The sequence below is a fragment of the Cydia amplana genome, chromosome 1 (genome assembly GCF_948474715.1).
Source record: "Cydia amplana chromosome 1, ilCydAmpl1.1, whole genome shotgun sequence".
NCBI lineage: Eukaryota > Metazoa > Arthropoda > Insecta > Lepidoptera > Tortricidae > Cydia > Cydia amplana.
Window position 1 is genome coordinate 7,557,765 of NC_086069.1, and position 12,632 is coordinate 7,570,396.

At 38.0% G+C, this 12,632-nt stretch overlaps 4 protein-coding genes across 5 annotated transcripts in view; 2 read left to right on the top strand and 2 right to left on the bottom strand.

The window, feature by feature from the left end:
- The window catches only part of LOC134647250 (glycoprotein 3-alpha-L-fucosyltransferase A), a 30,485-nt gene extending 26,889 nt beyond the window's left edge, over positions 1–3,596 (bottom strand). Inside the window, exon 1 of the mRNA XM_063501524.1 lies at positions 3,276–3,596. The gene's annotated coding sequence lies outside the window, so the exon portion shown is untranslated. The remainder of the gene's footprint in view (positions 1–3,275) is intronic.
- Positions 1–12,632, top strand: part of LOC134663232 (protein male-specific lethal-3) — a 177,823-nt gene that overhangs the window by 134,006 nt on the left and 31,185 nt on the right. The window lies entirely within an intron of this gene.
- LOC134662818 (mitochondrial import inner membrane translocase subunit Tim8 A-like) lies at positions 7,750–9,578 on the bottom strand. 2 transcript variants are annotated; one of them, XM_063519139.1, is made up of 2 exons: positions 9,401–9,578; positions 7,750–9,197 (listed from the first exon to the last, which is right to left on the bottom strand). In XM_063519139.1, exon 2 carries the CDS (start codon positions 8,962–8,964, stop codon positions 7,840–7,842), a length of 1,125 nt encoding a protein of 374 aa, XP_063375209.1. In that variant the 5' UTR covers positions 8,965–9,197; positions 9,401–9,578; the 3' UTR covers positions 7,750–7,839. The 2 variants fall into 2 exon arrangements, with proteins under 2 accessions (XP_063375209.1, XP_063375217.1); XM_063519147.1 differs by having other exon boundaries at positions 8,945–9,197.
- On the top strand, positions 10,030–10,870 carry LOC134662831 (proteasome assembly chaperone 2). The gene has a single exon (XM_063519157.1). It carries the CDS (start codon positions 10,101–10,103, stop codon positions 10,842–10,844), a length of 744 nt encoding a protein of 247 aa, XP_063375227.1. The 5' UTR covers positions 10,030–10,100; the 3' UTR covers positions 10,845–10,870.

A 12,632-nucleotide genomic window follows, 5' to 3' on the forward strand; every position in this document is an offset into this window, starting at 1 on the left:
ATGCAATGCAACGGGCCCGACGTCGCGCCCGAGTCGTTTTCCGTTTCACGAAATATCAGCACATCGGGCCTATCTTTACTTTTGAAATCTTTGGGTAAAATAGGGATAATAAACTATAAAATTCAATTTCCAAACTGGCTCAAATGATCGCAATTTATACGGTGTAAATATATAACGGTGTACACTCAACTGCAAAAGTGCACACCCACTCTATAAATGGAACTCATTCATAAAGTGAGTATGCACAATTTGATGTCAACTTTATGTCAAATATAGCAGTAGGCACCGTAGACCCAACGATTTATCAAATCGCAAAATGCAATGTTTAGTAAATAAGAGAAGTGTTAAAACAAATACCGATGTCTCTTTTCATCTAGGTATTACAGTTTGTTTATTTCAGTACGGAATTTGAAACCAATCTGTATTCGAGAAGTAAATACAAGCCAATGGAAATTAAATTTAAGTAGGTATACCTACCTACTCATGTTTGATAAGTGGGCTCCGAATAGAAAATATCGATTACGTTGCGTCACGCTCGTATGGCAAAGCCTAGCCTGAGTAGCCTGGCAACGTATAAGTACGTAGGTATACACATACAGTGCTTAATGCACTTTCCTATTATTTAATGAAATACCCAAATTGCTGCATTAGTAGTAGGTACTTAGCAGTTAGGTAATTAAGTAGTTACATCGGGGAGAAAAGTTTTTTTTTATGTTATTATAACATAAAAAAAACTTTTCTCCCCGATGTAACTACTTAATTACTTACCTAACTGATTAATTTTCATCTAGAATATACTAATACGATAAAGCTGGTAGTGCCGGTACGTATGCATGTAGGTACCTAACATACGAAACGTCCCTATGTTTATTTTGTGTTATTTGCACTATAGGTACATATATGATATGCATAATATAATATGCATAATATAATATTGTATTATTATGTTTAACTCTTTATGTAGGGGAATAAAGAGGTAGGTATAGGGGAGGTAGGGGACCATTGGGTAGTAGGGAGGCTCGGGCACTCCCTAACACTGCCCAATGGTCCCCTACCTCCGCTGTACCTACCTCTTTATTCCCCTACATAAAGAGTTAAACACTGTAAATCAGGACGATTTAAAAGGGGGTGCCCGAGCCTCCCGACTGATGCCCAATGGTCTCCTACATACCTAATTTATGTAGGTAGGCTGTTTTTAGGGTTCCGTAGCCAAATGGCAAAAAACGGAACCCTTATAGATTCGTCATGTCTGTCTGTCTGTCCGTCTGTCCGTGTATGTCACAGTCACTTTTCTCCGAAACTATAAGAACTATACTGTTGAAACTTGGTAAGTAGATGTATTCTGTGAACCGCATTAAGATTTTCACACAAAAATAGAAAAAAAAACAATAAATTTTTGGGGTTTCCTATACTTAGAACTGAAACTCAAAATTTTTTTTTTCATCAAACCTATACGTGTGGGGTATCTATGGATAGGTCTTCAAAAATGATATTGAGGTTTCTAATATCATTTTTTTCTAAACTGAATAGTTTGCGCGAGAGACACTTCCAAAGTGGTAAAATGTGTGTCCCCCCCCCCCTGTAACTTCTAAAATAACAGAATGATAAAACTAAAAAAAATATATGATGTACATTACCATGTAAACTTCCACCGAAAATTGGTTTGAACGAGATCTAGTAAGTAGTTTTTTTTTAATACGTCATAAATCGCCTAAATACGGAACCTTTCATGGGCGAGTCCGACTCGCACTTGGCCGCTTTTTTTTGTGATCGGCTGACTAATAGTGGCAGTAACTACCTACTGATTATTGTTGATTTGCAAAAAAAAGTAAACAAATAATATATGACAGATTACTACAATCTGAGACAACCTATTGTACCTGCTTACCTAATATCTGGAAGACCGAGCTCTGCTCGGAAAACATAATAAAAACTCAAAAATGCTTGTTTTTCCAGATATAAGACCTAGCTAGATCGATTCTTCGGCCCCGAAAAGCCCCATATAGCAAATTTCTTCAAAAACGTTAGAGCCGTTTCCGAGATCCCCAAAAAATATATATAAATAAATAAACAAGATATTGCTCGTTTAAAGGTATTAGGATAACAACTACTTTTTATCCACTTGACCGTCCGGCCCGCGAGACTGTTTTCCTCTCAACCGTCCGGGTTTTTTTGGATAATTACATAATCAAGGAATATAATATTTAAAACTTTCGTGTTTTGAACACATATTAATTAACTCACATTTATAGACGGGTCTAACGCGAAATTTATTCAATTACCTTTATTTAGCGACGTTTCGACACAGGTTTCACTGGTCATGGTCGCGGCTAACTAACTTGAATAAATTTCGCGTTAGACCCGTCTATAAATGTGAGTTAATAATTAAGGAATTTTAACTTCACCCACTCTGTCGTGAATTGGGCTACCTCTGTCTTCATTCACTCTGTATTGGGCTACTGTCTTCACTCACTCTGTCGTGAACGTGTATTGGGCTACTGTCTTCACTCACTCTGTCACGAACGTGTATTGGGCTACTGTCTTCACTCACTCTGTCGTGAACGTGTATTGGGCTACTCTCTACACTAACTACCAGCCGGCACTACCAGCTTTAACGTAGTACCTATATCCTAAATGAAAATGAATCAGTAGGTAAGAGTTACATCGGGGAATAGTATTTTTAAAATTTTATAATAGGTCTGTAAATGTATGTAGGTACTACTAATGCAGCAATTTGGGTATTTCATTAAATATTGGGCTACTGTCTTCACGGCTAGTTTTTACTTACGTTTTGTACCTACATCGTTAAGTGTGTATCCGATTTAAAAATCTGTGGAATAAGCTGAGCATGGACATATCACAGCATGATATTGCAATCAATAGGCCTGCGATTTTTCTCTCTATGCAAATTGAAAATATTAAGAAAACGAAAATAGGTAGATAGACCAAGAAGTCTGCAACGATTTTGATAGCAAAATAATATCGCGATAGGAATACCATCCCTGATGTTTTCTCATGCTTCCTCAAAGAGCTGTCACATTTTCACAAAAGTTATAACAAAACGAATAAAAAGTGCGTACATCTACATAAACCGTACACAACATGGGACGCATGTTATTTGTGTAGGTATTTGGTCTTCTGGGTAGGTACCGAATTCTACTAATAGGTAAGTATACTTATATGTTTATTTAACATTTATCAAAATCGTTTCAGTGATTTATTGAATGATTTTTAATCAAAACAAGCACAGCTTTGCTGATTATTTATTTACTTACATGATTGTACGCTTCTGCTATTTCAGCCACTGATAATGTAAATTGTATTAGATCGGCGCTCTGGGTTCTGGCTTCTTTAGTGATTGTTTCTGTAAAATATTGTTCACAAACAAAATGTGCGGCACTGTTGAAGGTCCGGGTATCACCCGTAGAGGTGTATCACGTTTGCACGTCGATAAGGAGACGGCGGCGCGCGCTCGTGCCGAGTTCGGTCGGGCTATTGGTTGGTTGACGGCGCGACGGTCGGGCCGCGCGGCAACAACGTCGGCAGGGCTGCGCGCGCAGGCTGCCGCACCACGGCCGCCGCCTGCAATGACGGCACCACACCACACCATACCATTCCATACGCACCGTCGCACACACAAACACTTTTCGCCGCTTGCTGACTGGAAAGCTAAGAAAGCATCATACAATAACTAGGTTACATAGTTATATACTTTTTTACTCCCTAACCGCATAAATTACGCCCGTGTCCGTTAACATTTGACGGTTTAATTTACCTACTATTTTCGCTTAGTCGTAAATTTATCGGACGATATGCTACGCTAATCAATTTTCGACTAGGTAAATAATAATAATTTTTAAGAAAAAAAAAACCGACTTCTATGCGGCCCGGTGAAAGATTATTGTAGATGGTGCGCTATGTAGAAAAGGAAGCATTTCGTTTCTGTAAGGCTCGCAGTTCTAACCTAACCTAACCCACTTTTGTTCGGTTCTGTGAGGATAGCAGTTCAAACCTAACCTAACCCACTTAACGACGCATGCGGTGTGGTGTACGGGGGTTTGAGCGGGAGGGGTTTGGCCTCATCATACTTTATACCTACATTTTATGGTAGGTAATCATAGTGGTTTATTTAGTTTAGGTATCATGGTGGTTTTCCAGGTCAAGGTCCGGGTCTGTGTCCGAGTCTGGGTCTAGTCCAGGTCCGAGTCCGAATCCGAGTCCAGGTCCGGGTCCGGGTCCGAACCGGATCCGGGTACGAGTCCGGATCTGGATCCGAGACCGGGTCCCAGTCCAAGTCAAAGTCGAAATTTGAAATCACCAAACATGTACTATGCGTCGTTGAAGAGTTCTGTTCTGATCATCATCAGCAGTTCCAGTTCATCAAATGCGACAGTTTTTAATGTTAATGCTTTATTTTATGATGAAAATACAGAAAATTCTATACGTGTGCCTTTAAGATTTGAGGAGTTCCCTCGATTTCTCATGGATCCCATGTTCAGAACTTGAGCTTGACATAAATATGGCTTAAAAACCTAACTTGCTTAACAAACAACGAAAAGAAAAAATCGCCAAACGCGAGCTATGCGTCGTTAAAGAGTTTCGTTCTGGTCATCATCAGCAGTTACACTACCTCAAATGTTACTTTTTAAATGTATATGCTTGATTTGTTGATTAAAACACAACAATCACTATATGTATGCCTTTAAGATTTGAGGAGTTCCCTCGATTCCTTATGGATCTCATCATCAGAACTCGAGCTTGACAGAAATGTGGCTTAAAAACTAAACTTGCTTAACAAACATAACGAAGAGGACAAATCGCCAAACGTGAACTATGGGTCGTTGAAGAGTTCTGTTCTGATCATCATCAGCAGTTCCACTTCATCAAATGCGACAGTTTTTAATAAAAATGCTTGATTTTCTGATGAAAATACAAAAATCTCTATACGCACACCTTTAAGATTTGAGAAGTTCCCTCGATTCCTCATGGATCCCATCATCAGAACTCGAGCTTGACAAAAATGTGGCTTAAAAACTTAACTTGCTTAACAAACATAACGAAGAGGACAAATCGCCAAACGTGAACTATGCGTCGTTGAAGAGTTCTGTTCTGATCATCATCAGCAGTTCCACTTCATCAAATGTCACGTTTCTGAATGTATATGCTTGATTTGTTGATAAAAACACAAAAATCACTATATGTATGCCTTTAAGATTTGAGGAGTTCCCTCGATTCCTCATGGATCCCATCATCAGAACTGGGTTTTGACAAAAACGGGACCAATCTGTATGAATATACATACAATCAAAAAAAGAATTTTCAAAATCGGTCCAGTAATGACGGAGATATGGAGTAACAAACATAAAAAAATAAAAAAACATACAACCGAATTGATAACCTCCTCCTTTTAGATTTGGAAGTCGGTTAAAAAGAGGGAGTATTCTATCAACTAAAGTTTAGATATATTTAAATCATTCAACATCGTGGTCATGATATCGCTGGACGGCACCCATTTGTGGATGGAGTTATAAATGTATTTGCGTAATAAAGATAAATAGCTCCGTTTATCAAAGTTTAGATATCCGGCCGCATATCAATGCACACGGAATAAGCTAACCGCGCTGAACATTTCACTCAACCGCCGAACGTGAGGTATCTTATTCTGTCCACTGATTTTGGATTATAAATGGTATATGGCACAAATAAGAGTGTTTTTCCAAGCGTAGGTATTAACAAGCGAAATACGGGGTCGGCAGTGTAAACATTCTATGATCAGATGAGATGAGCGGTTTCCTTCAATAAATCAGTTTTAAGTAGTAGGTATTTTATTTTTATCGTTTGAATTATGTAAGTAGGAACGTTTCAAAGCTGTTACTCACGCGTGAAATGAGATCCGACAATGAAGAAACAAAACAACAACATCACATAAAGCATGTCCGACGCTACAATAGAACGGAATGACACAATAAATTTAAGTAGGTAGTGAGCTAACAACTATATTTAATATCATTAAAAGGATGAGTCCTTTTAATGATATTAAATATAGTTGTTTCTAGTAGCGGGTACCATTGCCATCCTTAGCGAAAATATTTTAAGAGACTGGTCGCCAGAATAGCGAAGCATGAAGTGGTCAGCAAATTAATTTCCTTAACCCGGCCAAATGTCTCATAATATTAAGGTTAAAAAGTCAGTTTTTTTATTTTTAATAACTACGTAGGCACGTTGATATCAAACAAACATACGGGCCGCCTGATGGTAAGCGGTACCTGTAGCCCATAAGCACTTGTAGCTCCAGGGGTGTTACATGCGCGTTGCCGACTCTTTAAAAACCAATACGCTAATTAAGTCTAAACATGAGTTCTTTTCTACTTGTTAGAGACCCGAGTCTTTTGTAGAGACTAGAGTCCTTTTCAGAGAACTCTTGATTTTTTTGAAGTGAAAACTTCTTTAGCGGCGGCAAGCGAAAGGGTATCTACTCTACGTGTTGTGTTGGCTTTGGGTTCACGCACGCCTCCCTAATGTTCAGAACACCATTGTTCCGTGTACGGGAAAGACTTAGGTACATATAATACACCTAATAGGTAGGTAGGTACCTATACATATTGGGCCCACTTAAGCCACCAGTTATGCGTTAGACTTAGAGAGAGCAAGCGGTATTGCTATCTCCATCTGCAGCATAGCTGTGTCACTTCAATGACGATAAACTCGCAAAGTGTAACGCAGATGGCGTTGCAGTAGTATGAAAGAAAAACAATTCTTTAGATATACCAAATATATAAATAAAACCACCAAATAGATTTTTTTTAGAGCCAGAGAGTTGGTACCTTTATAATAATCTGTGAGCTTTTAACCTCATTAGCCTATGTTGGCACAATATCTGTATCAGGCTACTCATAAACTCAGTATGCTAAAAGAACACTGCCACCATGAAAAGGACTATTAGTAATAGAGGAAGAATTGTTCCAATTGTATGTTTATTTCCCCCTTATCATTACAGATATACAAATATCTTATCCATTATGTAGATATTAGTCATGGTCAAAATCATGTGACATATTGAATGAAATCAATATTGTTCAAAGTAACTACCAGTCAATAAATTATACATTATTAAAACTACAGTCTAAAAGTATTTAGTGGTGAAAACCATTTGAAATATTTGATGTGTCATTCTTAGGTAAGCACTATCATGTCAATATACTACCGGCATTGAATATGGAATTAATTCGAGACAGTCCATAATAATAACAATATGCAAAATGATACCTGTGCTTTGCATGAAAACATCACATCATAATATTTATGAGAGAACTAGAGATGCCACGAATATTCGGCAACTATTCGGTATTCGGCCACATTGCCGAATATTCGGTATTCGGCCGAATGTTGCCTACTATTCGGCCGAATACCGAATATCTGTTGCACCTACTTAAAAAGAAAAATTGCACAAGAACAATAACCATAAACTATGTAGGTATATTTATAATGTGGTCTTGGAAAGTTGTTAAATACGAAGACCCTTTTTTGAGCATTTGTTGATTAAAAAACATTTTATTTTTCTCATGAGTCTGTTTTGTTTGACTCTATTCATTAATGCTGTTCAACAAAAATATATCTTAGCTAACGTCATCTAACGTTGAGCTTTGTTAGCGATCAGTTTTCATGATAATTGTGACTCAAAATGTTCACATGTCATGCCAAATATTTGGTATTCGGCCTAAACCACTATTCGGGGCATCTCTAGAGAGAACCATTTAGCCACTATTACTACAATAACTTTAAAAAACAAACCCGGAATCCCAAACCAAATCCAACTCCATATTTAGCACAGCACTAAATTTAGGAACTACTGAATACTTCATAAATATTTGCACCCAACAATTTTAACTTGTCATTGAGGGTTAGCTGTTGAGTTAATAAATCTGGAATGTTAGTATTACCCTTGCATGTGTTTTTAGTGATCAGTTCATTGATCAGTGGTAAAATTTTAACAAAATGCAATTCTACTTTATTTACATCTATGAATGGACTGGGACTTGTACCCAGCCTTAGAGCTCCATTTGTGACCACATGACCCTCTCCTACTTCCAAATGGTTCTTAGTAATTGGAGCCGACCTGGTTGCAAACAAATTTGCCACTTCATCAATAACAGATGAGAAACTTCTGCCAATCGAGGACATAGCTATTGAGGTGACCTCATCACTTTCCAATACATCCATAGTTTCTTTTACTATTGTATCCAGTTTTGGTCCATTAGTAGTAGCAGTGTGCCCCACTAAATAGTGCACCATTTTCTTTACTGGATCTCCTTGTACTGTATCAGTACATAAAATAGTTTGTATGGACCAGAACAATTGTTCTACTTCTTGTAATGTTATTTTCTTTTTCAATGACACTGGCTCTACAACACGTTTGACTGCTTGTTCAATTTGCTTTACAAAGTCTTCAATGCCTTGGCTGACAAAGTGATGGCATAAAGATAAGTATTTAGCTTGTAGATCACTGTCAATAAGGGGTTCCTCCTCACATACAGAGTCTCTATAGAGATATCCTCCAATTATATTGAGTTGAATTCTCAATGTCACTTGCAATATGGTCAATGCATATACAATGACACAGATTCTAGTGAAAATCATTATTTTCATTTGTTCCCACAAAGCCAATTTGTTTTCTGGGTTCTCCTGCAACTCTTGAACAATTCTTTCAGTGTCTATAGAACTCAAAATATTATCCGTGACAATTTTAGACAAGGATAGAATTGTCTGATTACAAGTCCGTTCAGTGCTTTCAAAGTGCTGCTTTTTACGAGTCATCTCAAAAAATTTTTTTGCTTCTCTTTCTTGCCATTCCCGTAATTTTTTTTGAGCGTAACTTGTTAGTAAGTACAGCCCACCGAATACTGCACCAGTTACAATAAACTTCCTCCTGTGTCGGTGCAAAAAGTTTCGTACACTGGAGAACATGTTTAGTTCTGTTTAGTCCTTTAGTACCACAAAACAGTCAGTTGCTAGAATTCTAGCGGGGCGTCCGAACGGTATTTAGTAGTGTTCATCAAACGTTTCGTAATGAATGTGGTTGCGTCAATGAAGCGCTCAACGCAGTTCATAATGCATACTTCCGTTTTAGAATCCATGCGCGTCGAGGGCCGGCCCATGCAGGAGTCCCAGCATGTGTCGGTAAGACCGTGAACCAACACCTGAAAAATATCAAAGGTAAGTATAATAAAATTATAGTGAGTCCGCATTTTCCTTTAGCTTATATAAAACGTGTAAAGCAGATACAAATATACGCTTAAAAAAATACATTAAGTCGCTTAAAAGTACTTACTTATTATGTGAGAGTCATGCCTTCTCAAGCAATGAAGAAAGAACAATAAGGAAATAATTTTACATGACTAACCTGGAAACGTTGTTTTTGCGTTTCGGCGTTAATGAAGTCTTCTATCTGCGGATCTATACTTTTGTTTTCTGTCATATCAGTTGAAATTAATAATTTAGAATGTTTGCTAACTATTTTTTGATGTTTTTAAGCCTAAAGTATTAATCAAGAAGAGCACAAACCACATTCAGATGTAAAATATCATATCATTATTATTAATCAAAGAACACGAACAGAGGGCTGTCACAAATAAAATGTCAACAGACTATTCTACAATTTTGGGCTAGTTACCCACGGTACGTGTAAGAGCCCTAACACACTACCGCACCGCACCATAGTCACGGTGCGCCGCACTATCGCTCGCACCGCGACCTTGGAGGTTATGGGTGTGACGCACCAAGTGCGGTGCGATAGTGTGTTATCACTTTAAGCGAGAGCGAGAAAAATATCTCTCTCGCTCTCGACGACTCGACATCGCGCAGGCGACGTCGAGTCCGACATCGGGTCCATTAGCAAGTGTTATCGGTTCGTATGTTTATTAGTACCATAATAGATTTTGTATTAGCAGGTAGCAACACCAAAGTTTATGTCAAATAAAACGTCAAAATGTCGAAATTTGTCGATGACATGCGGCTTTCCAAGTTTCAAAATTTGTAATCTTTTTAATCGAATTTCTAAAGTTTTTTTGTTAAATTGTTCTGTGAAACAACAATCATCAACAATGGTTCAAATCAACCTTTGGAAGTTCTTCGATGCTGGTGATTTGAAGGGGTTTACATTGATAATTCCGAGCGTTGCAGTGGGAAATGTTGGGCAGCTTGCCTGTGACTTGCTAATTTCGTCTTTAAATATGAAGAAAATTGCATCGGTTTACAGCCCAGCTCTTATCCCTGTTGCTGGTTATGATCCGTACGACTTGAAATCAAGCAAACTTTCAACCAGTTGTGAAGCATACAAATGTGGAGAAAGACAAATGGTTATTCTACAGCTGAGAGCACCTCTTGTCTTTGAATACGCACAAACCTTCCTAGAGGATGTTGTAAACCAATTCAAAGCAAAACAAATTAACGATATTATTGTGCTCACCAGCAGTTTTGCTCATGAAAAGAAGCACATAATGACATCTCCCTTTAGATACTTAGTAAGTGAGACTTCACCATATAAAGAGTGCATGAAATCTTTGAATTGGTTGGTGCATGAGTCATTGGAAGGCGGCATTAAGATATACGGAGGGGGCTTTGCAACTCAAATATTTCAAATTTGTAAAGAGCATGATGTGCCCTCTCTCATAATATACAAATACTGTTCGGAAGGAGACAATATTCCTGATGCCTATGAAATGGTTAATTATTTAAATAATCTTCTCCAGTTTTATAATGAAGGATCAGATTTGATGTCTGAGTTAATACAGCCTGTGTCATGGAAGCTTCTGTTTGGCCGACCACCGCCTAGAGATATTTATTAATAAAATATATTTTGTTTTCCACTGCATTTTATTGTTTATGGTTTTACCCTGAGTCACAGACAAGACATCCTCCAGACTGAGCATAGTAGCGTTACCCCCTCTGCTACAAAAATACGGTAGTTTTACTCCATTTTCGAGTCAGTGTCTTTGTGTGACGTCCGTGTCTTTGAACGGACCAATCACGGCACGGGACTCGCTCACCTCGTCCCCCGCACCCCAGTATTTTTTTCCAGGTTTCATGAAATAATTGCTCTAAACTCCGTCTAGAGGATTCCTAGTCTATGCCCTGAGTCCATCATTCACCTAAACATTGATGCATGAGCTAAATAAAAAACCGGTCAAGTGCGAGTCGGACTCGCGCACGGAGGGTTCCGCACCATCAACAAAAAATAGAGCAAAACAAGCATAAAAACGGTGACCCATCCAAGTACTGACCCCGCCCAACGTTGCTTAACTTCGGTCAAAAATCACGTTTGTTGTAATGGGAGCCCCACTTAAATCTTTATTTTATTCTGTTTTTAGTATTTGTTGTTATAGCGGCAACAGAAATACATCATCTGTGAAAATTTCAACTGTCTAGCTATCACGGTTCGTGAGATACAGCCTGGTGACAGACGGACGGACAGCGGAGTCTTAGTAATAGGGTCCCGTTTTTAGGGTTCCGTAGCCAAATGGCAAAAAACGGAACCCTTATAGATTCGTCATGTCTGTCTGTCTGTCTGTCCGTCCGTATGTCACAGCCACTTTTTTCCGAAACTATAAGAACTATACTGTTGAAACTTGGTAAGTAGATGTATTTTGTGAACCGCATTAAGATTTTCACACAAAAATAGAAAAAAAACAATAAATTTTGGGGGTTCCCCATACTTAGAGAACTGAAACTCATAAATTTTTTTTTCATCAAACCCATACGTGTGGGGTATCTATGGATAGGTCTTCAAAAATGATATTGAGGTTTCTAATATCATTTTTTTCTAAACTGAATAGTTTGCGCGAGAGACACTTCCAAAGTGGTAAAATGTGTGCCCCCCCCCTGTAACTTCTAAAATAAGAGAATGATAAAACTAAAAAAAAATATATGATGTACATTACCATGTAAACTTCCACCGAAAATTGGTTTGAACGAGATCTAGTAAGTAGTTTTTTTTAATACGTCATAAATCCCCTAAATACGGTACCCTTCATGGGTGAGTCCGACTCGCACTTGGCCGCTTTTACCCTAAAAAAGACTATTATGACATGTTTAATAACATCTTGTATTTCATGAGTGAGTGAGATATGTCATTAACACATTCAGTGCCAGCCATCGAATTTCGAACATCTCTAAGAAAGATAGGAATTTGATATGTCTTCATCATTTATATAAGTCAAGGTAACAGTTTATTGAGTGTGTATCAAATGAAATGGCTGTCATCACATGCGCTTATTTATGAGAGCTTATCATATGTATTTCGATAAAGCAGTGTATGTAACTACATAATTAGATTTACTGTATAATAAGCTATCAGTATTACACTTTAAAAAACATTAATGAGAAAGACAAAGAAATTAATCACGACCTGATGTCGACAAGAAGCCCCCATTAAAACACTATTGTGATGTTTTTATGAAAATGGAGACTTAGTACAAAAAGTGGAATCTTGAGCGTCGCGAGGATTTCAGGACACGAGAGGTAGGTAAACCTTTGCTACAGAATATCATCATCTTATCAGTATTTGATCGCCGACTGCTGAGCATAGGCCTCTCTTCGAGTACGCCAAGAGTACGCCATTTAATACTTTAGTGTGT

What these genes read in the sequence shown, in the direction of transcription:
- LOC134662818 (XM_063519139.1), bottom strand. Translation starts at nt 8,964, where the DNA reads ATGTTCTCCAGTGTACGAAACTTTTTGCACCGACACAGGAGGAAGTTT.
- LOC134662831 (XM_063519157.1), top strand. Translation starts at nt 10,101, where the DNA reads ATGGTTCAAATCAACCTTTGGAAGTTCTTCGATGCTGGTGATTTGAAG.